This window comes from Pezoporus flaviventris, unplaced genomic scaffold, assembly GCF_033815535.1.
Source record: "Pezoporus flaviventris isolate CSIRO_AGI_PZ_B2104156 unplaced genomic scaffold, CSIRO_AGI_Pfla_v1 ptg000007l, whole genome shotgun sequence".
NCBI classification, from domain to species: Eukaryota; Metazoa; Chordata; class Aves; order Psittaciformes; family Psittacidae; genus Pezoporus; species Pezoporus flaviventris.
This window is the reverse complement of record NW_026892555.1, coordinates 22,487,065-22,514,470: the sequence shown is the minus strand read 5'-3', so window position 1 is coordinate 22,514,470 and position 27,406 is coordinate 22,487,065. Positions and strand designations below refer to the sequence as shown.

The 27,406-nt window shown below is 40.4% G+C and overlaps 2 protein-coding genes across 2 annotated transcripts in view; both read left to right on the top strand.

Moving 5' to 3' along the window:
• SDC2 (syndecan 2) overlaps window positions 1-23,650 on the top strand; it is a 60,894-nt gene extending 37,244 nt beyond the window's left edge. The window contains exons 2-5 of the mRNA XM_061448056.1: window positions 11,936-12,047; window positions 19,075-19,208; window positions 19,967-20,102; window positions 21,368-23,650. Coding sequence (XP_061304040.1) covers window positions 11,936-12,047; window positions 19,075-19,208; window positions 19,967-20,102; window positions 21,368-21,531 — 546 coding nt within the window. The 3' untranslated portion in view covers window positions 21,532-23,650. The remainder of the gene's footprint in view (window positions 1-11,935; window positions 12,048-19,074; window positions 19,209-19,966; window positions 20,103-21,367) is intronic.
• A 452-nt stretch (window positions 23,651-24,102) lies between these two features.
• CPQ (carboxypeptidase Q) overlaps window positions 24,103-27,406 on the top strand; it is a 167,640-nt gene continuing 164,336 nt past the window's right edge. The window contains exon 1 of the mRNA XM_061448055.1: window positions 24,103-25,759. The gene's annotated coding sequence lies outside the window, so the exon portion shown is untranslated. The remainder of the gene's footprint in view (window positions 25,760-27,406) is intronic.

The window sequence follows — 27,406 nt, the reverse complement described above, 5'->3', positions numbered from 1 at the left end:
CTTCAGTCAGATCTATCACTGTTAAAAATGCTGTCAAGCAACTTACTTGGCTTGCTTTCCTTTAAATCAAGGGAAGCTAATTTATGAACTACAGTGTAATTCATCCCTACCTTTTTTATGAATGTAATTCTTTTGGTTCCAGTTTTGTGTAGCATTATTTTTAAAACATCAGCTGAAGGTAATCAATGTGAAGCTTATTTCAGCCAGTTTTCGTTAATGGTAGCCACTCATGATAAGTGAGAGATAATGTTAGCAGTTCACTAATCCTTCAGTTAAAAGAGCAGCTTTCTTGACCATGCCTTAAACTGAAGAATTGTAACATGCCATTCGAAAGTGGTCCCTTATGTAATTTCAGTTGAAACTTTTATTTTGAGGAATTCCTATACATTCATCTTCAGAGTTGTTTGATCCATGTTCTGCCACATCCACATGCACAGTTATAGGGAAGGAGTAGCCCAGGGGAAAGGATCAGGAGCTGGGATTGTGGTGGGAAAGGGAACCTCTGCAGGACATCTGATATCAGTCTTTCCACTGCCCAAGGACTATTATTTTAGTGTACTTTATACTATGTAGTTTCAGCTTGATGTTTTCTGTGTATGTTTGTGGGGTTTTTTAAGAGCAAACAGATGGTTCTTCTGAATATGAATACATGTGATGGTGTGCAGAAGAGTCTTACGGCAGGTATGGAGGCTCACAGCAGACTGCCTCACTGATGCTCTGTCTTGTTTTCTCTTGCTGTGCTGTTGATATGGGATCAACCAGCTGCAAAACCATCCGGGGAAAAATTCCTAACAATATAGTCCAAATTCTCTTTTAGTGGTTCTGCTCAGTATGTCCATTTAAGTTCCAAATGTAACACTGGACTGTATTTGTCTTCAGAAGAAATTGTCCCCCTTGCTTCCCTTGCCCAGTCCAGTGCTGCACTACAAGCCCCAGGGAGCCACCAGGAGAGTCAAAAGCAGAGAGAGGGCAGGAGGGAAAATCTTTCCTTTTTGCCTTGGCCCCACCTGGCTAGGAAGTTGGCTGGGCTCCCCCAGCCCAACCTGTCTGTAATCTTTGGCTGGGGAGTCAGGCAGCCTTCTGCTGGTGATGCACCAGTTCATTCTCCCTGGTGAAGGAGGGGAGTCATGCCTGAAGGGCAGCCTACCAGACAGACATGGCTTCTGAAGCCATGCAGCCCGTACAAGCTGCTGTATCCCTGATTTCACTCAACTGCTGTTATAGTAGAAGTTATTAGAGTGATGGTTTATCCTGTCTGAAGTAAACTCATTTCTTATCTTTTTATGCATCAAAGAGCATATGAACACCAAGCCTTTGTAGCAAAAATTCAGTTAAGTAAGATGGGATCAGACTGCAGAATCCAACAACTTAATCTTGTAGACCAGTGAAGTGAGTAGGAGTTGGCACCTGGAAACAGCAATAAAGTCATCTTTGTTGTCTTACCATTTGGGGATCTGGAATATGAAGAGGTATCTCAGAAGGATGTACCTGGTCTCTCAGTGCTTTCTGTGTTTACTGTCTCTGTCTGAGAAGACTATACCAGTGGAAAGAATGATACCATTTATCTTTTTGGCCATGGAGATTATGGCCTCTGACCTAATTTAACCAAGTTTTGATGATTTGGGGCTTTTTGTTTGTTTCTTGTTTTTTTTTAAGGTATTTGTTCAAAGGGTGATTCTTTCCTCTCATGTTGAGTGCACAGCCTGCATATTGTGTTGTAATGAAACTAGAGTCCTGGTACAAAGGTGTGTTTCATTTAATCATGCTTAAATCTTATTTGAGTTCTACTTTCCTTAAATAAGAATCTAGCAAACCTGGGATATGAATGTGTTACCATCAACAGTCATCTCAGTTCTAGAGGATCTAGGATTCCTCTTCATTTAGAGCAATTTATGACCATCTTCTGAAATAGGTTGCACGTGTTTGTCGGGAGGGAGGGAAGTTACTTCACGTAATTGCTATGATGGCACACAATTTTAGAAATATCAGATTTTAGATCCACCAGTGGCTGGTTTTCCACCTGTGGGGAGCTTCGGTAGGATGTCACCAAAATCCTGCTGGATGCAGGTGGCAAGCAGAAGTGTCCATTGGGAGATCTGTAGACCTTGATGAATGAATCCCTACTGAATAATAGATTATGCATTCAAAAATTGGAAATCTCACTCCTTAAGCTGTGAAGCTGATTCCTGCTCGTCTTTGATAAACATCAGTTGCCCTACACAACCTTTGTTAGTAATATTTAGTTGATGCATAATGTAACTTTAATAATATAGTTGTTTTATTTGTAATTTCCCTCCTTATGGAAAATGAATGTAATTGATTGAGCAAGTTTATTGCCAGTTCTTGCTACTAATGGCAAAATATCTTAATTTCAATGATTTCACATTAGTTGATTCTGGGTTCCTCACATGGGGTTATTTTGTTGAAATCCATGGGCTGGAAAGGAATCAATATGGGGCTTTTGAAACTGGTGGAGGTTTGCAGTGCTCCCACTACGACTGATTACAGCTGCTTTTGTAGGGCTTTAAAAAGAACAATCTGTATTAAAAATATCATTCTTTGGTATGAGCTTGAACAGCTCCAAATAGGTTTCCATGGGGGCTGCCCTGCAATTTGACCACTTCAAGGGATTGCAATAATCACCAGTGGGCCAGGGCAGCAAGGCAGAGGAAAGGCTATTAGGTGGGGAGTTATTGGCATGCATGCCAAAGAGGTTACCCTGGCAGCTTTAATCATTCATCCATATTCTCAAGAGGAAGGAGGAAAATATAAGTGTTAGTTCTTCTGATTGATTAGCAAAAAAGGATCGGTAAGCATGAAAGGAGAGGGGAAAAGCAAGTGCACGTTAGATTTAAAATCACTGACTAGGGCAGGTACATGTAGTTATGACCTCTAAACCAAAAGCTACCTGCTTCCTCCATTGCTGTCACACTTGTGACTGCTGATTCAAAGACAGGCTAACCTCTTCATTTAGTATTTTCAAAGGAGTGTATTTAGCTTCTTGGTCACGCTGTGCCTTAAATTTAACCTGTCTGCACATGGACTGATGTGTCCTTAAAAAAAAATGATTAGCATTTTGAGCTGTGACAATGATTTGCATGGTGGTTTTGATCCTATTTTTGGCAAAACTGATGGGTACTTTTTTGGAAAACATGCAGAAAATTGCTATGCTAATTGAGAGAAATCAATCCGTGATGCACATTGCTGGCTACTGGCTTCCAATGCTGTTTCGCCTGCACACTGTCCTTTAATATTTCAGTCTGGAGTAGTTCTTTGGAAGCTGATTCAGCTGCAGACCTTCTAAAATAGTTTCCCTGTTGTATAGTGCCTACGTCAAAGGCAGAGTTGAGGAATAAACTGTTCTTTGCACAGATTGATAGCTTGGTGTGAGGGCTGAAAGGGCTTTGAATCTTTTAATTTTGGGATTCCCAGAGAAACTCTGGTATTAAACTTCTGCTTTTATGTGGGAAACAAGAACTGCTGTGTACTGCACCTTGACTGTTTAGCAGTCCTGAGATTTTCAAGGTAAAAGAGACAACTAAACTGCAGCGTTCAGTTCTAGGTTTCATGTACAAGAAAAGACCTGTTGGTAGAGTGTCAGGGAACGTGATATGATATTAAATCAAGGGGGTTCATGTAAACGGCATGTACTATTTGCTTGGGTTGGTGTATCAGATTTGCCCTCCTCCTCTATCAGTCCGAAGTAACTGTTTTTATGTTGTAGTAAGTTTATGTGGTCACTGAGGTAGGAAGGTCCCTTGGTCCTAACCTGTAGCCTCTGTGTAGGTGATTTGACCGTTTGGTCCTCTCTCAAGCATGGGCTTTCAGCATGAACTGCTGTAGAACCACAGGAAACTTCCATTGATGGAGAAACAAAATAAAATACTGCAGTTTCCTATCCTGTGATCCAGGTAGCTTTCACTTGCTGAGTTGTGGGATGAGGCTGTGGAGCATCTTCTGAGGAGACTCTGTCTACGTGGAGAACTGCTCTTCTTTGGGATGTAGCAGTGGCAGAGATCCACAGAGTTGTAAAGGTTTGTTGTTCCAGAAAATTGCACATACCTGAATGAAGATGTAGGCATCTTCTGCAGGGTAGACGATGAAGGCATCTTGTGAAGGGGCAGACCCAACTATGGTCTCACTCAGCTAGCAGTCCTTTAATACTACTTCACATGAGCTTGAGCCTAATTAGGTAGCCTGGGGAGGGCTGTTGTGTAACTGATGAGGATCTCTTTTTGTTCACTTACTAAATATCTATTGTAGCTGGAGAGCATGGAGCAAGTTGTTTGATCTGTCCTTCATCACAAATCATACTGTTGATACTCGTGTAAGGATAGAAAGCTCTGCCTGATCTTGCCAATGTGCTACCTCTCCTCTCTTCTGCACCTTCATACATACCTGTCCTACCCTGGGCAACACAGTTTCTGGATAAGGCATTATATTAACAGACTAAAGTTTAGTCTCTGTATGCATCTGGTAGATAAATGATGCACAATGGGAAATCGGACTCTGTGAAAAGAAGTGGAAAGGTAAAAGCTTTTTCATAGAGTCATAGAATAGTTAGGGTTGGAGAGGACCTTAAGATCATCAAGTTCCAGCCCTCTGCCATGGGCAGGGACACCTCACACTAAACCATGTCACCCAAGGCTCTGTCCAACCTGGCCTTGGACACTGCCAGGGGTGGAGCATTCACAGCTTCCTTGGGCAACCCATTCCAGTGCCTCACCACCCTAACAGGAAAGAATTTCCTCCTTATATACAATCTAAACTTCCCCTGTTTAAGTTTTAACCCGTTACCCCTTGTCCTGTCACTACAGTCCCTAGTGAAGAGTCCCTCTCCAGCATCCTTACAGGCCCCCTTCAGATACTGGAAGGCTGCTATGAGGCCTCCACGCAGCCTTCTCTTCTCCAGAGAAGGAGATTCCTTTTCCACTGAAATTTTCCTCAAACAGGTCAGAACTTAAGAGAGTGTTTATCTTTCTCCTCAAGGCAGGACAAGCTTCAGCTCCAAAGCTGTGAGCAGGCCAAAGATCCACTGTACAGATCTGTGACCCTTTATAATAGGAAGAAAAACATTTTCAATTAAACTTGAACAAGTTCTCCTGTTGCAGTTTTAAGTTCTATTATCACATAAGGTACCATACTGCATGTAATTACACATAAGGGAATATTACTAAATGCACAAATGACTGTTAGAAACTCGTGTGCCTGTTTTCTATGACTTTGTGAAGAGTATGAACACAAATCTATCAACTGCAGCACTGTGATTTCTTTGATGCATGGCTGCAAGTGAACAGTAACTGATGTAGTGGTGGCTTGTTGGTGTCTCCTTACCCCAGGGACTTTTTGCCTTGGAGTATTTTCCTGTGAGCACCATGTATGCAGTGTATTTTCTTTAGTGCAAGCTCTGACATAGACAGCTGAAATGCCTGACACGGGCAAGAGTTGTTTTATTAATGCCGTTCTTGTCAAACACGTCTCTGTTTTGGTAATTAGTCTGGCATAACAGACTGTGCGCATCTTAAAAGCCAGCATATTTTGACTCTTGGCTCTGACGTGAGGCAATCTCTGTAAATCAGCTCTTTTGGTAGACTCCTTTATTGTTGAACACAAGCAGTAGTAGAAGCAGTTTGCAGTACTTGTGTTTATTTTGGGCTCTCTGCCTTTCCTCAGCAGCCACGAGCGGTCAAACCCTTTCTTTGTCTGTCATTAGAGATTGGAGGCCTAAAGCTATAGTTTTGTGTGGCATCAGGAAGTTCTACATAAGGTACAAGGAGCGTGAATAATCTTTCTGGCATGTGCTCCAGCCATGGTAGCTGCTCTGCGCTGTACCAGACAGGGTCTCAGCCTGCTGCAGTGCTGCCAGCACCAGCGCCATCCCTATGGACAAACACCCAACTTACGACACTAGTAGGTACACCTGTGCAAAGTCAATTTATGAAGTGCAACAAATATCCTTTAAGATTCTAATAAGACCTTTGGAAATGAGCTCTCCAGAATGAGTCACTGCAATCAAAGCTTGTTATTTAACTGGCCAAAGCCAGCAGTGAGGGAGACAGTGGCTTTTTCAAATCCAGTCCAGGCAGTTGCCATCACAAGGCTGATTTTCACATTGGGTACGTGGATGAGCAGGAGAACTAGGCACGGAAAGGCAGCAGCCTTGGAGAGTGCTTGGAGGGTTTTGAGCAGTTCCAAGGTAAAACTGGGAAATGGTAACCATGTCAGAATGATTCAGAGGAAATGAGCAATGCAGATGTTGGCTTCTGTACGAAACCTTTGCTCTCAAACTTGGAAAATTCAATCTGGGGCCTGTTGTTATGGGAAGAATATTTTTTGCTGAGATCAGTTACACAGACTGCGGTGTAGGGCAGCCAGTACTCACTCCACTCACATCACCATTGTGCAGGCAGTACAGTTTCTCCAGGAAGAAAATGGGGAACCCTTTGTGTGTTGTGTTTAAATTACATCACTAATTATTAGTGGCTTGTTTCTCAAAAATTCCTGCAACTGCCCACCACCATGCCTCCCCCTGCCATCTGCTAAAGGCCCCACCACACTTGGCACAGTGCACCGAGGTGGGGTTTGCTCGGAAGAGTTTGGCCTTTGAGTCCTTAAAAGCAGCCACCACTTTGAATAGAAATAATGGGGACTACATCTCTTCTTTTCTTCGGTGCCCAGCTGTAGGGCATATCAGTGAAAGGAAAGAAAGATATCTGTATTAAGACAATTAGTGGTAAACATGCCTTGTAACATAAAATCCTCGTTCAAAATTACATGTTTGTAACAGGGTACATGTGGGCAGCATAGGAGCGTGCAGGCTGAAGGAGGTTGATGAGCACTGTCAGAGCTAGGTAAAGCTCATCTCTGAGAATCAATAACACCATGAGAAATGGAAGATGAATGCTCTTCCGGTCAGCATGTTTCTGTGTGAAAACCTAGTGCTTTGAGATGGAAAACTGATTCTCAGGTTTTGCACTGTAGAATTTCCTGGACAAGGTTAATGAACTCATAATGGGACAGTCCCAGTTGATGAAACAGCTTTTCTGCTGTGATCAGGGAAAGCAAAGAAATGGCAGACAATGATAGGAAGACACCTGCCTGCTTCAAGGCTGGCAATGCTGAGGCCTGTTAGGACTAACTACTGTTGGATGGCAGATCATAGTTCCTTTAGCAGGAAGCCTAGAGGGAAATACAGCTTCTCCTTCACACAAGTGCCTTTTTTTCAGTCTTCAATGGGAGTCTCTGCAATAGCCCTCGGGCTTTAAATGAATGCATTCAGGTAATTAGCTTTCAGAAAAAAAGTAGTGTATATGAAGAATACATCACTTCAGTGAACTCAGACTCACCAGCTGAGCATTCTTTTATACAAGCATGTATAGAGCAGCACTATATTATATAGTTATTATATGTTAATAGATGAGGAAAATCTGTTTCCTTTCTCCTTCTTACATACAAGATCTCTACCTAATCAACAGCTGTAATGCTTACAAATTTTCAGAGCCTTCTGGCTTAGGTATCTGTGATATAACATCACTTTTAAAATACTAGTCTCTGTTTCTGCGCATACTGAGTGGGTTGCATCTGAAGGACTTCCATCTGGGGGAAAGAGGGAAGCAATGTACCATTAATAACGAGGCTGCAAACCTCAAATTCTCTGTCCCATACATATACCTAAAAAGGCAGAGAAGAGAAATTTGCGTGCATCTGTAAGTAATAAAATACTTCCTTCCATACAGCAGTTACTCATCGCTCTTCCATCTGAGTTTCCAACAACCACAACAGCCGTGGTAGGCATTACTTCTTCACTGCTCCTCGCACCAGCTTTCTTGGCTTCATCTATATGGCATAAAAGTCTTTAGCGTCTTACTCCTAAATTATCCCCACACACTGAAAGGAATGACTGTATTGGCAGCACTGGAAAAGGGAATGGCTATGACAGAGCACTTTGTACTTTTTTGATGAGATGAAGAGTCAGTAAAGGCTTTTTTGTTTTGTTTACTCTCATTTAGTGTCAGGATGAGACGTTTGGGATTTTTTTTATAATGTCCTGGATGATCTAAATTTATTAAATTAAAAATCATTTGGAATGTAAGCTTCATTAAAAAAAAAAAAAGAGTTTGAGACTTCAAATTCAACATATTATTGATATGGGAATATCTTTTATCTAGTACTTGATGAGTACTAATCTACACTGAACCCATAAGGTTTCGATTTATGCCAGTGTAGTCAATAACCAGACAGGAATCAGTGATCATTGGCATGTAGCATGTGAAGTATTTAGGTCACAGGATTTTGCAGCATTATATTCTTGGAATAAAATGTAAGTGGGATAACGATGATGGACAAGAATGCAATCTCTGTCAAGAGGTAATGAGCAGTTTTTGTGGCTTCAGGGTCAGATTAAAGGACTGATAACAGAGACATTCTTTCCTGGTGTTCCTGCCGTTTTAATAGATCTGAAAATAAGGCTGTTACAGAAAAGTGTCATAAGGGCTCTCATTTCAATTGATAGCCATATCAAATGGCCTCTGAAATATTTGGCCTTCATGATAAGAAAAAATAAATTTATAGAATTGTAATTTGCAAACGTTTTTACTTTTCCTCCTGAGCATACTGAAGTGCTGGTACAGACCTTTCTCTGTCCAAGAGTACTGACAACAGACTTGTTTTTCCACCCTGGAAGTACTCCATAGGCCCCCGTGGATTCCCAGATGACAAGCAAGAAAACATTTCTAGAGCAAATGTTAAATCAAATTAATTTTTACATAGCATAAAATTGCAAAACATGGCTTCAGTGCTTGATACAGAAGGACCATGAATGAAGCATTCTTTTATTTTTATTAACAATCTAAGCTTAATCTTCACAGAATTATTTTGTGTTAACTGTTGGGCTTTTGATCTTATTCTAAACCTTAAGACAACTTTCATTCCAAGTGGCCTAAGGCAGTTTACATGCTTTTGAGCAGCTGGGAAAAGAAGTGCAGGCTGTGGGCGTAGGAGGAGGTGCCCCTACCCCATGTCAGCTAGCCAGCTTGCAAAGAGGGTCTTTTTGGGGATAGTGCAATGCATTTATCTAGGCAATGCTTGCAGATTTTTAAGCTAGAGTATGCTTCTTTGTGCCTTTTGTTTGAGAGGGTGCTCGTTTCCTGCCCAAGTTTCACTAGATGAGAATCATTTGCACTAGAAATGGGCTGAAGAAAGGGGCTCTGGCCAGAGAAGCTGCAGAACATCTTCCTCAGATGAAGTGTGGTGTTTGATCTGAATTCGTTTGGAGTTCACTGTACTGTATATTACTCCCTATAGTAAATATTGTACTGATTCTGTAAGACTGGGGGGAATAGTTTTCTCATTCTGATGGAGAAAGAGAAGACCACCCACAATACTACATATTAAATAGTGTTTCATAAATAAAATACAGTGGATGCTCAAATACAAAAAAATACAACTGCTGCTGAAAACTACACCGACTTTCCTTCCGTTTCTCTGTTTTCAGCTGGTTTAAATCTTGAAAATACCTCGGCATAGCTAGAAATGAAAGCTTTTTGGCAGCTGAAAAGCCATAATTCATTGAAAGAAAGGGAGTGAATATGATGGTGGGGAGCCTGGCTGACCAGGCACTTGCAGCTTGGGCTGGGCTGGGCTAGCTGCTCAGCTGTCTTACAAAAACTGAATCTTTAGAAGAACTGTCAGCAATCATTTCCGTCTTCTCTAAGTCCTGTGAGGCTGGAAACAGCAAGAAAACAGGGGGTTTTGCAGGAGGATGTTTTGGATTTTTTTTTGTTTTTTGAATTCCACTAAGTTTGCTTCTGATATAGACAGAAGTAGGAAATGGCCTAAGGAATAAATAGATTTGTAAGTTCATATCTTTATTGCACACTAAAAATTCTGGGCACAGAAGTGTGATGCTTCTGTTTTCATGCAGACTAGTTTTCAGTTACTAACATTTGCAAACTCAGGCAGTTTCTCATCTGTTGCCAAATGCTATTGGCTATTTCCATTGTTAGGAAATTTCTCCAGGTAGGTCTTCAATTTTTTTCCCAGCTTGGTGTTGGTTATCATTTACTGCTTTTGAATAGTGTATGCCTTTTCTGTACTCATGGTCAGCCACCTGTGTTTTCCTTTAAATATGTTTTGTTTTTTCCTGACTGGTATTGGAGAGTGGGCTATTTTGTACCACAATTGTAGCCGAAAGTAAAATGGGGTGAAGTGTCTTGGTCCATTGTGGCAGCCTCGTCAACAGCAGGATATTTGTCCCGTGACAGGGAGTTGTTTTCCTACACGGAAACAGTCTCAGCTGTTTCTTAATTACAATACCACCTATACAACTACCGAGGTACTTCAGGCCTTCCTTTGGAAACATATTTTAAAGGAATTAAGTAATTTGATGGTGACCAGACAGTGTCTTGAATTTCTGCTTTGGACTGCAGCCAGTTCTAGGCAGACCGTGTGAACTAGCAGCAGCAGATGAGAGTAGACCTTTTGTAAACCCGTTTTAAAAACGGGGCTTTTCTTCTCCCACACATCCCACAGGTAAAAGCTGCCATAGCAGGAGTAGACTTTGACCAAGTGTCATGTTGTTTTTCTTTTTCCTCTGTAGAAGAAAAACAGGGTAACACTGTTTTAGTTCAGAGCTTTTCAGTGAAGTTTTATAGGCACCCCCAGTGAAAAGGTCTTTTACGCTGAAATAATCTAATCAGGATGGCCTTTCTGCTTTCCATGTAGAATCATTTTTTCACTGTAGATCAAACTGAAAGCAGTTTTCTGCCATGAAAAAGGTTAGAACAGGAAACTGTTGCCAAACAGCTCCTAAAAAAAAATAAGTAACAGATGTCTTTGACAATATTTTTTACATCTTTGGGGGAAAAAAATTACCTTGGAAAGTCTAATAGGAGTCCTTGCATTGAGGAGTTACCCCTTTCACAGTCTGGTACCCTTTCAGGAAAGCTACAGTGAATGCTGGGCAGAATAAACCAGGCAATGAATACCATACAGTAAAGAGGAAGATGGAAATGCTTGGTACTCAGAGCAGCAGGTTTGGGTGCTTATCTGAGATACAGAAAAGATGCGCTTTGTACCATTTTCGTATTTGGCTTTTTGATTTAAAACTCCATTTGCAACTGTCGTACTTTTCTCAAAAGTTGTGGCAAATGGGTCTTCACAGAAATGGTCATAAAAGTAATAGTAGTAATAGCAGACGGTACCTTCCTAGTCATCAAAGATACATGGCTCCCATAAGGAAGTTCATGTTCTATCAAGTGCAAGCCGCTGTGGAAGAAAGGAATGCCTAGTCTTTCAAAGCCTCAATTGTCAGTCTAAAAGGATGACTGATACCTTGTTCTATTATCAGCTCATTTTAGCAGACTTTCTCTTTAGTGGGGAAATACTTGGGGACATAAATGTGGTGAAATTCACAAAATCCCAACTTTTTAGCCTCTTGAAGCTACAGCTAAATTTTAGGAGAGATGCATTGAGGTCGATATACCTGTGATATGAGTCTTGATACGTGCTCTTGTTGCTTCCCATTTGAGATCAAATGACAGTCTGCATGTGACAGCCTATATATGTCATATTTGAGATCCTGACAGAGGGCCTCACTTCCAGGATTTGCTTCTTTCTTGTTACAGAAGCTCTGCAGAATATATTGCAAATCCTGTTTATTCATTCATGCATTTAATGAAATGAAGTGTGATTTGAAGGGGGCTTGCTTCTTAAAGATTGGGTGGTTTCCTAGTCTTCGTTGTGCAGCCTTGGAAATTTTTTTATGCTGCAAGTTTTATGAATTTCTTTAACACCTTAGATGAATGTGTTGCATAAACTGAAATTATAAACTGTTCAGTGTGCCATCATCAGCTTCTGAAACAGGAGTAAAGATTAAGAGACTGCTGCATTGGAGAACTGTTATCTTTTTAACCATTCTCTCTTATCTGTTTTCCAGAGAACAGATTTGACCTCTGATAAAGACCTGTACCTTGACAACAGCTCTGTTGAAGAAGCATCAGGCGTCTATCCAATTGATGATGATGATTACTCTTCTGGGTCAGGTTCAGGTGAGACAACATGTCACAATTTGATTTTTAAAGGTGTAAGAGGTAATGCAATTGAAGAAAAGCCCTGTAGTTTTCCTTTATGAGCTGGAGTTAATACTTTCAGTGAGTGTCATGAGCGCTTGGCTCTTTATTTACAGAGCACTGAACATCCTTGCAGGCTCGGTTTTAAAAACTTAACTTTCTGCTCTTTTCACTTACGCCTTAGTTGCATCATTTCGCTGTGTTGTTTCCTCTGCTGTCTCTGCTTTCTCTCTGTTTTCTGTGTAGATCTCTCTGGAGTTTAGAAATATGGATTAGAGAAGGCTTAGTACTCCCATGACATAATGCTAATTTAGCAGTCTGTAGGAAAACACAGCAGCAGCAATCTTATTTTCTCTTGTATGCATTCAGGTTCCTGTAAACATAGTGTCCATGCCTTTTTGTTGTTCTTTTAAATTTAGAAGTATAGATGCTGCCAAAGACATGAGTTTTCTCTGAGGTAATTACATTCATAAAGTGAATTAAGTAATTCTTAAACATAACATACTGAGTTCTCAAACACTCATTAGAGGCATGTAACTAGCTCATCATTCTTCAAAAAACTGTCAGTGAAACCTCATTAATCATTTCTCTCAGAAGGTCTCTTTGTGGACTGCCTTCTAGACTGGCTGGGAGGCTCCAGCCGTTAAAAGTGAAGTGTGGGATTTTACGATATTTTTGGAAGAGGAATTTCCTTTTGCTTTGAGTATTTGCTAAGCTGTTGCAGGAATCCCATCTCTTTTCCAAGCGTGTGTTACTTCTTTCTTTGTTACGATACTTTTTGTAATCTGTCTCTTGATGGTTACACAGACTTCTGGATTTTTAAAGGATGAATCCTTCTTGAAGAACCTTGTGTCATACTTTTTATGTATGTTTTGTCTTTGTTACACAGCTGAGATTTTTCAGATGGCTTTTTGCCTTTTCTTTCTTTTGGTGATTCAAGGATATGTCAAAGTGAAGTCTGCAGATTGTGCTGCCAGGCAAATCCAGGCCCAAGGTCATTGGCACCTGGGTGATACCCTGTATCCTGGGAGTCCTTTGTGGTGGCAATTTGATGTTCCACTATGATCAAAGGCTTAATTGGACCTCCTTGCTATAGACTTCTTTGAGGGGAAATGTAATATTTCATTTGAAAATGAAAAAATACATTAAATTAAAAGTCCAGTGTTTCCATCCAGTTTCCAGGACTGTCTGAGGAAAAATCTGACCTCCAGTAAAATTCCACTTTTTCAGTAAGCTTCCCATTCTGTTTTCAGATGCCGGTGACTTCGTAAGATTCATGAAAGGAGATAGGTTAATAAATAGTGGTATGGAGAATGGTCTGGTTTTTTGGCTTTTTTTTTTTTTTTTTTTATCCCTCTATGAAGTTTGGCTGTTTCTAATATGAATGATTCAAAATGCAGCCCTGCTTTTTAAGTGGAAAGTACTATACAAGAACTGGGTTGAGATTTTATTAACTCCTCTCAGTGGTAAAAGTGGGGCCAGAAGGACAGAATCTGCCTCTAGACTCACCAACAGTAACGCCAACAGGGAGCATTCTTGCTGCCTCTGGCGATCTTTGTTTCTTTCCTACAAGAAAACAGGAAAAGTCTCATTGTAGACTGAGACTAGCTGGATGCCTCTCCAAAGAGCTCATGTTACAGTACTAAAATCTAGTACTTTAAAGCAAAGTTAAAATAATCTTCTGGCCAACCTGTGGGCCCAGTTGTATTCACTTAACAAACAAATCTCAAGAAGGAGGCAGATTAGCATCCATTCCACTCTACCCATTCTATACTTACTGCTATCTATTTTATGAAGTAGAAAGTGTCCTGCAGATGTACCAATGATCAGTTTTCCTTATATTATGTTGAATGTTTGTCCCTTTACTTGATACTCAGTGATGTAGTGTTCCTCTAGCAGGAAGAACCTTCCCACTCAAGAATGGTTTTCTTGCCATGTAATTGCACTCCAGACAAACAGATCCAACATAACAACATGCTGACTCCTTTCTTTGGTATGAAAATTGTTAGATGCCACCAGGCCAATGGAAATAGACAGGAATTGTCAGCACTACCATTAATGCCCTTGCAGGTCTGCAGCAGCATTAACAATGGATAAATGTCTCTGTAGACATTTCAAACTACAAATTGGCTGAGGGCTTTTTGTAAAGGAGAAAAAAAAATGTTGATGGTATTCTGCATTTTTTCTTTCCTTTCCTTTCATAGCTTCTTTAGTCTTCATGTACATTCAGCTACCGTTGTGCTTTTGCCAAAGTGTTCAGTCCAAATTCATCCTCTTGGTTAACAGTTTTGGAGGTAGCCATGTCTGTTTCCTCATTGCTCTGTATCAAGAACAGAAAGTTGTGAATTCATTAGTCCACTGTTTCCTTCTTCCAGCCTCCACCTCTGAGAAGATGCCTCAGTCTGTCATCACTGTGTTTAATGTTGGTGGTTTTATGCAGCATAATAATAGAAGAGTAAAAATAGTTTTCCTGCCTATACAACTTGAAATGCTTTTATAACTACTTTTTTCTCTGGCATAAAAAGTCTTAACTGAACCTTGGTCATGCAGATACCTGGAAGTAGCTGCTAACCAGCATGACTACCCTTATGTTAAGGAAAGGTACCACTTCTGTCAGATTTATCTACAAGCTCTTTGGAAAACTATCAGTGTGGTTCTTTTATCTTCTCTGAAGTTATTTGTGGTAGACAAGTCTCTGCAATATATTAATTGTATTATCATGCAGAGTTTTTCCTCCCTCTTATCTTTCCCAAATTAATATTTCTCAGTTAATAGCAGCTTGAGCTGAGAACGTTAGCTCAGGGTGAACTAGGTCAAGTCTGAGATTGTGTCTCGGGACTGTTCTTGGAGAAAAATTATGGTGGTGGGGTTGGAGCTTCTCCAAGAAACACAAGAGCAGGTCTGCTTTGGCTCTTGACCTAACAGGAAGGCAAAATTATGCTGCAAGGCCGGAAGGCAGTTTGAGTCCAGCGGTAGTGTGTGTGGTGTGCGGCTGGGTGATGGGTGGTGGGGTGGCTGGGGAAGAAGGGGGATGCTGGTTCTTGGGGGAGGCACTGGTGCTCTCCCAGGTCCTGAACAGGAGGCAACACGGGCCATGGCCACAGCCACTGCTGTCCTGGCAGACACTCCAGGTGAAGCAACACAGCCTCTGGTGTGCTTCCCCTCCCGTGGTGGAGGCAACACAGCAAGTATTCATTTTCCATTTCCTAAGGTCCCATTCGTGAATGCCTTTCAGACTGGCTTGGAGCAAGAGCTTCTTCTCTCCGTATGTCACACCAGCCCCAAGAATGCTCCATGTCATTGACTGCTTGGTTCTCCAGGTCTTTCAACATAAAATCCTACTGTGATACTATTTGAAAGTGTGGGGGGTTTTGTGCTGGACAGAATCTTATACTTCAGTACAGTTAGGACTCTAACTTTTGTTCTTTCTTCAAGTTTTGTTGGGCTTCCTTTGCCCTCCTTAAGTGAGAATGATCAGAGATACAACATCCTTGCACTGTCCCCGTCAATTCAGCTGAAGATCTCTGACAGGGCACTAGTGTTATGTTTCCAGTATCATCTCTGGTTGCCTAACACTATGTTGATTAAGCGTTGTATTGGGGATTTTTCACATGAATGGGGGTGAGATAAGCCAGCTAAAAATGTGTCTTTCTGCTATGTGTGACGTTGATGATAGAGATAGAAGGTGTGAAAGGTATGATGGGTATGTGTATGCCCAGCTTATGACAAGTTTGCTTGTACTACCACCGTAGTACTCCCAGAGTGTGATGTGCAACAGCAAAAGTGATACGAAAAGATAGAGTGAAATTATTGGATTTGTTTGATAGGAAGAGTTAAACGCTGATTGCTTTGCAAGTAGGAGTGCTAAGTACCGTGGGCTTTTTGTAGGGTACAATAATTTAAGCTGGCACAGTCTTGATTTCTTGACAAGTTTCCTCAAGCACCAAGAGTGTGAAAGAGTATTTGTGTTCCTGTCATCTAAGAGGCAGCTACTAGACACATTGCTGAGGGCTATATTAGATATTTCCAATACTACAGCAAAATCTAGAGCTATTTTGACCACTTTGAAGACAGCAGCTAAGCATCCTGAAGAAGTTGTGGTGCATAGAAGATGGTGTGTGATAATGAAGAGGTTTCAACTCTTTACTACAGAGATGGCTATGGGTTTAATTATCACAGGGGTTTTGTGGTGCCCTCACTATCAGGGCAGTATCTATTTGTCAAGGAACTCAAGGCAGTTTATACCCAGCACTGTCACCCAAGCTGGCCAAATCCAGAAATTATCTAAAGAGACAGTGATATTTTCAAGAGGAAAAAGTAAGCTCGCTCTTATACTCCAGCCATATCACAGTATTCCTTTTAACACCCTAGCTGGAAGTTATTCTCATGTACACACCAGACACTCTGTAGTTTTTTTCTTTCCTATCCTTTTTGGATTCAGGAAGGGGGTTGGTTCTCTCTTTTTTGGTTTTTGGGTGTTTTTGTTTGGTTTTTTTTTTCCTTTTAAGGATCATGATACTATGTAAAGTGCTATTGTGATGTTCTGGAGAGCTTTAGAGAGGGTTTTTTCCATCCCTTAGTTGTATTTATGGTCAATTCTGAGAAAACTACTGTCAGTTCAGCAAAGGAAATGCCTTCCCTTTGTTTAGTCCTACTCCATGCCAAGCAGACACCTGTCTAGATAAAGCTAATTAGAAAGCAGGAACCATGGGGATGTGTTTGAGAAAGTACCTAAGTCAGGCCTAAATGATAGGTGTCCCAATATTTTGGGGAATGTCAGGATTTCCTTAGGCCATACAGAAGAGGAGTTGGGTACCTTCACTGCAAATCTAGTGACTAGTCCAGGAGTTAGATTAGTTATCCATTTGTTGAAACCAGAGATCTGCATCCCCCGTAGCTAGAGAGGTTCGGACCTGTAATGCTCACAGTTTTATCTGGCAGACATGACTATTGCCTGAAGCAAAGGTGGCCTTTTAAGGATTTGGAGAAGCAGTTGTGATTAAAAGGGACTTCTTATTTCAGAAGAAGAAGAAAATAAAGTTCTGTACTCTCAGAGTGTGTTTTATCATCAGATCTCTAATCTGCTCATCAATTTTAATTTCCTTGACTCTGAAAATTGTGTGTAATTTGGAGGAACTTCGGAAGGTGAAGCAGCCTGAGCTGTACATTGGGCCCTTATTTCTCAAAGAAAACTCTTGAGGCAAAGCCATAAAAATTTTCCTGTTGGATGCCTTTCCTCACCTCTGTTTCGAAGAAGGATGCTGGTTTTTTGATCTTTGAGTAGCATTTCAGGAAAATATCTGATTCATGTTGTGAGGTCTTATTCTAGATGTTGCATTGTAATTTTGGTATCTCTGATCTGAGAGTTTTTCCAGTATTATTCTGTGCTAGTAGCTTTAATGTAGTACTTTTTTAAATGATTCTAAATTTTCTTTCCTACAGTACAGAAGTAGTTTTAATTATTGTCTTGTTAATGCCCTTCCCTTCAATGCCAAATGTATATATAATTCTTGATCATGAGTTCAAAACATCGTTATTGTGCTTGTATTTTCAGCCTTTCAGTCCCTTTTCTCTACAAAAATAAGATAAAAATTGAGTTTGGAATGAGTGAGTCATACTATTCTGTTGTAAGAGGATACGTTTTTATTTGCAAGGAATTATCTTATGCACATTTGCTGGATTTATTACCCAATTGTTACTTGCGTGACTGGTGTCTGTAATGAGCAGAACACATTGAGATTCCTAAGGAGTGATCCAAGAACAGGCTGATTGTTTTCTTCTTTCAGGCCTTGCAATAATTTAGCTTCTTGTCTGTGTCTTCTTCCTTCCAGTATCACTAAAGTATATTTATTAGACATGTCCATTATCTTATTCTAAAGAAATCTTCATACTTCAGCAGGGCTTTGAATGTGGAGGAAATTAAATTTAAGGTCATCTTTAGGGAGTTTTCTGTCCTTTCACTCTTTATTTCAAAAGAAAAAGTCTTCTGAATTATAGAGTTTAAAAACATATGAATTTCTGATGACTGAAACATAAAGTAATCTTTCTGTACATACAAACTACTTGGGTTTTATGTTTGAGGGTTTAACAGATCTGCTGAAGAAAAAAGATTTTGTTGTTGAAGCACTGTGTTACAAACTGTTCAGTTCATATGGTTTAAGTCAAGTCAGGATAACAAAGTTTATTAATTGATTGATTTATGTAATTAGCTGGCAATCCTTGAACTACACTTATGGGCTTAATATCAGCAATACAAGCCACTTAAAAAGATGGTAACATGCAACTACAAATCTCCAACCTCCTTCTGTAACTGACCTGAGCATGTGCCACACGCACACAAAGATTTGTTCACACACACAAACACACCCTTGCAGGCCATGGGGTGTGCAAGCTCCCTTCATCGGGGTGTGCAGGACCCTCTGCCCCCACAACCCTGCTGTGGAGATGCAGGTGCCCCCAGCCCCATGTGATCGCAGGGCCCCACCACCTCTTGGGGGTGACAGGAGGTGACACTGCATCCCCACAGTACAGCTTCCAGGCGTGCCTCCATGATGGCTAGAGCTAGAGGTGCTGCTGGGGACATCCAGGGGCTAGGGAGTGGCACTGTCGAGCCCCAGAAGAGCCCATGGTACCAAGGGGCCACGTCAGACAGGGTCACGCAGCCCTAGTAGCCGCTGCTTCCACTCCAGGGTTTCTCCCTGTTAACAAGTATTTATGCTTTTTTTCATAGTTCTTTTCAGGCTGGTTCCTACTATTGTAATTTCCTGGTTACTGCTTAATCTGGCTGACGGCCTCCATCCTCTTTCATGGGATCACTTGAGAAAAATATCTCCCTGGCAGTTTGGAGCACACTGTTCTTTCATCCTTATCTTAGCAGGCATTATCATCTAGGCCATTTGCCCAGGGTGAGCTGTGCAAGCACCCCTACCTTAGTGTCATAGTTAAAAATGTGATTAGTCTGGGAGGATTTCACCAGTCAATGCAGTGTCACCTTTTTTGTCTCCAGGTGCTGACGAAGATGAGGATACTACAGTGATAACAACATCCAGAACGCTTCCAAAATTACCGGCAACTAGTGATGCATCTAGGGCTGAGACCACCACAGTGAAAATGCAGACCAAGGTGCCTGCACAAACAAAGGTGCGTGGCTGGAGAGCAATGGTTAAAATGGTTCTGCTGTACACCTCTGATGGCTTCATGTTAACTTTGATTTATATGGATTAAAAAGCACACACACTTTTCTTAATGCTATTGCAGCCTGTTAAACGAATACAGAGCTGCTCAGTTTCATTTCTACTAGAAAGTCTGTATTTCACATGAAAGAAAAGAGAGACATGAAAAAGAATAACTTAGATACACACAACAGCTTTTCATGATACCTTTGAGTCTCAGCTGTACCTTTTTTACATCTCTGATATTGTTATTCAAAAAAATCTACATGAAACTTCCCTCCTCAAAGGAGACTGTTATGTGGTTTGGCTATAGTTTGAACACTTGCCAGGTTCCATTTAGCGTTTCAGTATTTCCTTCTAACACCTCAGGTAATATTGTCTGTTACCCTCAAAGGTGTCCTGAATATGGCATCTGATGTGTTAATTTCAGAATTCATTCAGAGGCCATTACTCTGATAAACACAGAAATATTTAAATACACTTTTGGGGGTTTTAAACTTGTGTGAGATGTTTTTCATTTCAACATCATGACAACAAATAGATCCATTTATGATGTCTAGCACAGCTTTCTGTGGTCAGAGAGCTTCCCATGTGTTGTGTTTATCGATATTGTGGAGAATGTGCATGGAGCCACAGCTTCGTGGCTGTCCATGACAGTCAGTGACTGTGCAGACTTGTGGTGCTCCCTGTCTGTAAGCAGTGCTCTGTTTGCCTTTTGTGCCACAGTCACCTGAAGAAATCGATAAAGAGGAAAGGACTGAGGTGGATGCCAAGAAAAAGAGTGATCAGCCAGGGGATGACACTGATGTGTACACTGAGAAGCATTCAGAAAACCTCTTCCAGAGAACAGAAGTTCTGGCAGGTGAGGCCACATTTGTCAAGGTCCAGCCCACCAGAAATACCCCACAAAACAGAAGGGATCCATATCACATAATGCAAACTCAACATTTGTGTTTTCCTGGTAGATCCTTAAATGCATTCATAGCAGGTAGCCAGAGGTTAATTTGATGATAATGAGATGGGCATCTTCTGGAGTTGCTTAATGGCAAAGTATGTTGCTAATTGATTTGATGCCCACAAGCTGAGTACTGCCAGCTGAGTGTCTGGAACTTGCACAGCTCAGAGAGGGAGTTGGTATTTGGATTGATGCTTGCAGTGCAAAAATGTATTTCTCACCCACACTCCCAAGAGCACATTGCTGTCTGGTCCATCTGGGGCAGATAGACACTGCCCAAGAGGAGCTCATGGCAAGGGGTGGGTAGATAGGTGAATGAAGAGGGACAGATGAGTGCCCCCTGAGGATACAGAAGATCTATTTCCATGCGTAACACAGGGAGGCACAGGCTAACCACCAATGTTTTCACCACATGTGAAGGGTTTTTGGCATAAGAGCAGTGTCTACAGATACACTTTTCCCCACTTGTCCTCAGAGGAGGTGTTGGGAGCCATGAAAGTCACACAGGTTTGGACCACGTCTTCCCATGAGCATCAAAATGTGAAATAGCCTTAATATCCACATCAGTGGAAGCATGCGGGTTTGCTCTTGAAATTTAGTTGGAGTTGGTACTTTCTACACACTTGCAAATGCATAATGAATGTAATGCCTCTGTTCCTACAGCTCCATGAAATGTTCTCTCCTACTGCTCATCAATAGGAAATTAATTTCAGCCTTAAGTCAGAGTGAAAACTGATCTGGAAAAGGGAAAACCCGTTTCTTAGCCAGTGTAACAAAATAGTTTTTTTAAGGCTGAAAATATTAACTGTTGAAAAATGAATTTGAAAGAGACTTGAAAATTATTATTATAAATTAATAGAACTTTTGCTCTGGCAGTATTGGTGGCTCTCTTAATTGAGCTTTTAGGAAATTTTTAATAACCTTGTTAGAACTGTGGGTTGTTGCATTACTGACCTGTAGGCGGAATATCCTTTTAAATGGCTGCGTCCATGAACATTAACAGGCTTTCTGAGAATATATTTCAGGATACTAATAATCAAGACGGTTGCATAATGGGAGCCCTTTTCTGCAATTTGAAAATAATAGCACCCTTATTGTGTAAGATGAAAAAGAAACGTGGTGCTAAACTTGTTTTCCCAGCATATAGTGAATGTATTTTTCTTTGATTACAGCTGTTATTGCTGGTGGAGTTATCGGTTTTCTTTTCGCAATCTTCCTTATCCTGCTGCTGGTGTATCGCATGAGAAAGAAGGATGAAGGCAGTTACGACCTTGGCGAACGTAAACCATCCTGTGCTGCCTATCAAAAGGCACCTACTAAGGAGTTTTATGCATAAAATTCCTATTTAGTGTCTCTATTTATGAGATCACTGAACTTTTTTAAATAAAGCTTTTGCATAGAATAATGAAGATCCCTTTTTTTTTCTTTTTTCTTTTTTTTTTTTTTTTTTTTTTGGTCATTAAAGAGCCATTCCGGCACCTTTACAACAAGATCCCATTGTATTTAAAACTTTTCATGTATTCCTTTACAAATGTAAAATTAAAACTTAACATTTGCAGTGTTCTGTGAATAACAGTGGCAAAGCATTATTTTATAAAACCATTGATGTTCACTGAATCATTTTTAAAACTTTATGCATAAATATAAAATAATGAAAATTATTGTTTTATCCTATGGTTCAATGAAAGTTGTTTAATTTTTGTCAGCATGTGTCAGATTGACCTTACAAGTTAGTTTTTGTTTCATTAATTTATCTGTTTCCAAAAAAGGCCTTTTTGTAGTTGTCATGGTGCAATTTGTCTTCGGATAATTCAGATAACAGTAACTTTTAGTGTAAATGTAATTTTTCAGCTATGTAAACCTTAACCTCCACTTTGTATAAATTTAAGTGTCAGATTATCAATTTTACACTTTGCATTGTTTCTCAGCGTACCTGTAGCTTCAGTGAGATTTGTAACAGCAAATTAATGTGTAAAATTGGATTATTACAAACTGTATAGTCGTATTCTTACTAAACAAATCTCCTGTAAGGAAGATTTGGAGTAAGCTACTGACACACCTAAGCAAACCCAAAGACTCTAACAGTATTTTGAGAAGTTGCTGCAGATTTCTATGGCCACTGTATTTGTTAATTATTTGCAATTTGAAGGTACAAGTAGGGGTTTAAATTTTTGTTCTTTAAAAATGCATTTAAGTTGTAAACGTCTTTTAAAGCCTTTGAAGTGCCTATGATTATATGTGACTCGTCGCAGACTGGTGTTAATGAGTATATAACAGTAAAAGAAAATGTTGGTATTTTATAAGCACAGACAATTCTAATGGTAACTTTTGTAGTCTTACATGGATAGACATAATTGTAATTTGGGAACATAAACACTACTGAATAAATCATGTGGCCTAATACTGAGAATTCCATTGTGATATACTTTTGTACGCTTTTCATTTTATGTCTACTTGCTTATGTTTTAATGTCACAGAGTACACTTAGTAGATCTTAAAAATCCAGACCAAAAGAAAAAGGCTGTTGATCCAGGCTGATCTTTGGACTAGATTTATTGCTGAAGTGACAGAGAAAAACAGGAATGTTTAAGTCTTGCATCTGGTGTATGAGTCATTTGACCTTTGCATTATATTTAATGACAGTACTGACACAGACCTGTTTGTCCTGCAAATGTTGTTTTCCATACTCTAAAATTCAAAGGAGTACCTGGGTTCATTCATTGTGTATATTGGGTTTTGATTTGTTGTTAAGGATTGTTTTATTCCCTGGCCTTTGGATAATTCTGGTTTATTCTGCTCAGACTCCAGCAGAAGAGTTGAGACAAGTGGAATATCTTCATAAGAGAAGAAAGAAATTTTCCGAGTAGAAGAGAAAAGGTTCTGTTGCTTAGACTTCAGATAGGTGTTGGATAGAGGGACACATGGAGAAGATGATAGTCTGCCTCCTTATATTATGCTTTCTAACAGACAAATGGCTTCGTCTTCTGCTCTGTTAACCTCCTCACTTCTTATTTTTGAGATTTCCAAAATACAGATGATCAGGATGTCCAGCTGAAGTGCTTCTCAGAAATGGCAATGTAATGTAAATAAGTTCTGGTAGCTCTTTACGAAAGAGTTGCATAACTTGTATTTGTTGCTGTCCCAAGTTCAGTGGTCATTTAGGAACAAATGAATGCTATCCTGTGCTAAAATATTTAATATATTGCTTTTAAAATTACTTATACTTACTGGCAAGTTTTTCGAAGCCATACAAGTTCATCAAGTAAAAACAGGGTAAGAATTTAACAGGTATTTCTTATTGTGCAATATTTAGTGAAATTCAATTAGTAAAATAACTGCTTGAAATAACTGTGCCAAGAAAAGAGAATTTCTGGCAAATGCTGTGCCACTGCTGTAAAATAAAGCATTTGTTAAAGTGCCAAAATAAAGTCTACCATGCCTAAACTAATACTTTATTTGTATAGTCTGACATCCAGTTTTTTGAAGCCCACTTTGCTTGAGGTAGTAGATCTGAATTTTCTTTAAGGGTGTGATGAATATTGCTGTAAGTATAGCTATGAATATTAAGCACCAGATAAATTGTCTTCTCCTTCTTCATAAGCAAATTGATATTAAGAAGCTGTTTTCATTTTATTTATGTATGTTAGATTCCGCCTCTATTCCTAATGTGCAGAACACTTTATGCAGCATAGACCACTGTTGTAATTATGCAGGCTACCAAATATTATGCTTGTCTGATTCCTCCTGCCCCTGCTAACAAGCAGAAGCAATGATAAAGTTTCAGCTGTATTTCACCAGTTGCCTTTTTTTCCACTGCGTATACATTATCCACTCTGTTATGTGCAGATGTTTAATGCTTCAGCTATGTACAAGGACTTAAAGTATCGCAGTCCTCCCACCCTTCCTAACAAAACCCTGAAACTTCTTCAACATGCAGTAGGTGTGATAGTAGCATTTATCATCCTGTGATCTCTTTCCCTGTTTTCAGTGCCAAACCATAGTATTAGGGGAAAATTCTAACAGAGCTATCATCTCCATTGTAAACATCATTTCAGTTTTCATCAGTCTGAAAACCAGGCTGATGCAGACACCCAACTTCTAGCAACACTGCTCAGAAGAGATCAACAGCTGAATGTGCTTCTCTCATGCTGAGGCTTCCTAGCACAAGTTGGTCTTCAGTTCTGCTTCCCTTTTGTTCTCCCCTTCCTGGATGCGTTTCTAGCAATACTCTGGCTACTCATAGATGTTGCTGGGTAGCTGGAAGTCTTGGTGCCAGGCTGTGGATGCTACGCCACCTGCCCGCAGCTAGCAGTGGCATCTGTAGCTCTGGGATGGCTTTTCATAGAGACCCTTGGCTCTTCCCTGCTGGAACTGCTCTAGCAGCTCTGAAATTCCTCAGCAACCTGATATGGTGTCTCCTTGTGACCGATAGGCTGTAGTGTTTATCAGAATGCCATTTTGCTTTGATTTACCCTGGGTTATAAACGGTCACTTCCTCTTAGATTCTGTGCAAATGAAGCCCAATGCAAGTAACATAAAGTTTACATTAAGTCTCTTGTCTTTGCTTTATTCATGGAAAAGTAACTTCAGAAGTTGAGTTACTGGTTTCTCTGATTGGCAGCTTTACACAAGTGCATTGTAGCTCGTGTTTACAAGCTGCAGAGCTAGCTTTCCTTCACTTCGAGCATTGCGCTTCATTGAAATAGAATACGTTAAACCCCAAAATGTCCTTTTGCACCACCTAACAAAGAGAAGAGCATATTTGTAACTTTGGCTAGTTGTTGCTCTTTTTTCTCTTTGAAGGTGTGTATTGAAATGATGGTGAAGTGCAGTCTGACATGATATATAACGATTTTTAAGCAACATACAGAATACTGGAAACTTTTGCAAGGAAAGAAGTATCCAGATAAACATTGAAGAAAAACTACTAGTGTGAAAGAGATTATCATAGCATGCTTATTATTTGCTCAAATAAGCAAAGAAGAAGGAAAAAGGAATGTGGGGGGTGAGAGAAGATCTCTAAGGAAACTATTATTCTTACAGATGGAAATAATATAGCAGTTTATTCTAAATTTGCAATCAGTTATATTTATTTAGGCTTGTTTAATCACACTGGCATAATTTCCTTTAAAGAATTTGCAATAGTGTCTTCCATTTTTAATGAACTTTAATATTAATTTTGTTACATTTAATCTTTTGCCCTTGTATCAGAGCTCTGAACCTTGGTGTGAAAACTCTGTGCTGTGAACTTTTAGAACATTCCCTTTCCAAAAAATTTCTTCAGGAAGCGTGACCTCGTTGTACTGTTTGTCTGAGAAAAGATACAGCAAGTATCCCCCTCCCTGGCATGACTTCTGGTCCTGTGATTGTTCGTGGCTGGAGGAGAAGAGCGGTTTTGCTAAGGAACTAGTTCAGGAGAGGGGGATGCTGATTTGTGTGTTTCATTTCCTCCTGACTCTTCAGCTGACCGGGCGCTGGGTTCAGCTGTGTGTGTGGGACAGGGGAGCTATAACCCAACCCTGACAGTGGAAAAGATGCTCTGCCGAGATTTCTTCCCCTGTAAAGTAAGTTGTATATTTTTTGCTTTGAAAACAAACAAATGATAGAACTTAAGCTCAGTAGAACTAGAAATGGAAATGTGGGCTCCTGCCCTGACCCCTATGATCCAATTTCACATGTGCATCGGACATGCAAAGTAGCTGCTCATGTGGGTGGAATACTGAAAATTGTTCTGTGTGTTTGCAGCATCTGAGCTCAGTTTCTAGTGGGAATTGGGAGGATGGAGGGGACATGGCTCATTAGTTCTCTAGAACTAACTACAGACATTAATTTGGGGTAAATGTAAAGAAGGCATGAAGAGAACTGTCCTGACATCCCACATTTTCCACTGTAAGTTACAAGGCATTCTGTTTTTTTGAGTTGTTGCTGTTGCCCTGAATTTGCTCTCAACAGAGAGAATCCATAGGCAGGTGAGTGGGAAGATGTTGGTGTCATACCCTGAGGGACACTCTTAGTTGCACACAGCTTCCCAGCACATTGGACATCGGTGCTACCTGTTGCAGATGTTGGCAGTGGCAGCTCTGACCCCCCACGCCTGCTGCTGCCCACAGGAGGTGCTGGGAGGGTGGCAGGAGGCAACAATCAGGATGCTGCATAGCACTTGCAAGGGTCTGGATTGTGTTTGGTTCATGGGAGGTGGAAAGACATGGATGCAACGTGCAACCAGGGATTTGCTGCTGAGATGTACTGTTGTGCTTTGAAGCAACTTTCCATTTCTTTTCCATGTTTAGGAGATGTCAAACTACCCTAACTCCTTCAGTATCAGATATGTTTATGGAACAGCCTGCACAGCTCTTGAGTTTTTTAATTCACATTACAGTGTAAAACAATGTGCTGTAGTTGGGTGGTGACTGAGGGCCGCTGTCCCTCATGGCTGAAGGTCAGGTCCAAAGAATTCCTCCAGCCTGGCAGTTCAGCCCTGGCCCGGAGTGACAGGAAATAGGAATGCCTGTGAAAAACTTCCAGAAAAATATTGCAAAACCTGTAATAGTTTGTTGAAAATAAACAGAACCCAAGTTCTCAGTAGGGGGTGACTAATTCATTTAGATTTTTTCTGGGGCATTATTGAATTCTTTTTCCCATGGATCTTTTGTTGATTTGTTGAATGTAGAGGAAGCTTCTGATTTTTTTCTATTTTTAATTCAAGCACTGACATATAAGGAACAATAATTCCACCAGACAAGCTACTTGAAACTTATCTAGTGGTGGGAAACTAAGTTCAGTGGAGGGAAAAGTTCTGTGTCCTAGTTACCCACCCACCTGGTATGGCCATATGTATTCCTAGAGTCTAAACAAAGTTCGGTGCCCATTTTCCCAAGCTCCTGTGGTGGGACAGGAGCTTTCTCTAAACACTGCAGCTCCCCAGAGGATACAACAAGTAATGGGAAGACTTACTTTTTGATGTTTTTGTGTCATAACCCATAATCCTAATACTCATCTCCTTCCTAGTCCCCTTCTAAATATAACGACGGGAGAAGTCACAACCATCACACTAAACAGTACTGAAAGAATGTAAAACAGTCCGAAGTTCAGTTTTCATCATTCATCCCTACATTTTTTGTTACCATAGAGCTAACAGAAGAGTCTCTTGTGAAAGGAAGTGGAGCATGTGCTTCCTCCTGAACCAGCCCACAGTGCCAGCTGAGTTAATG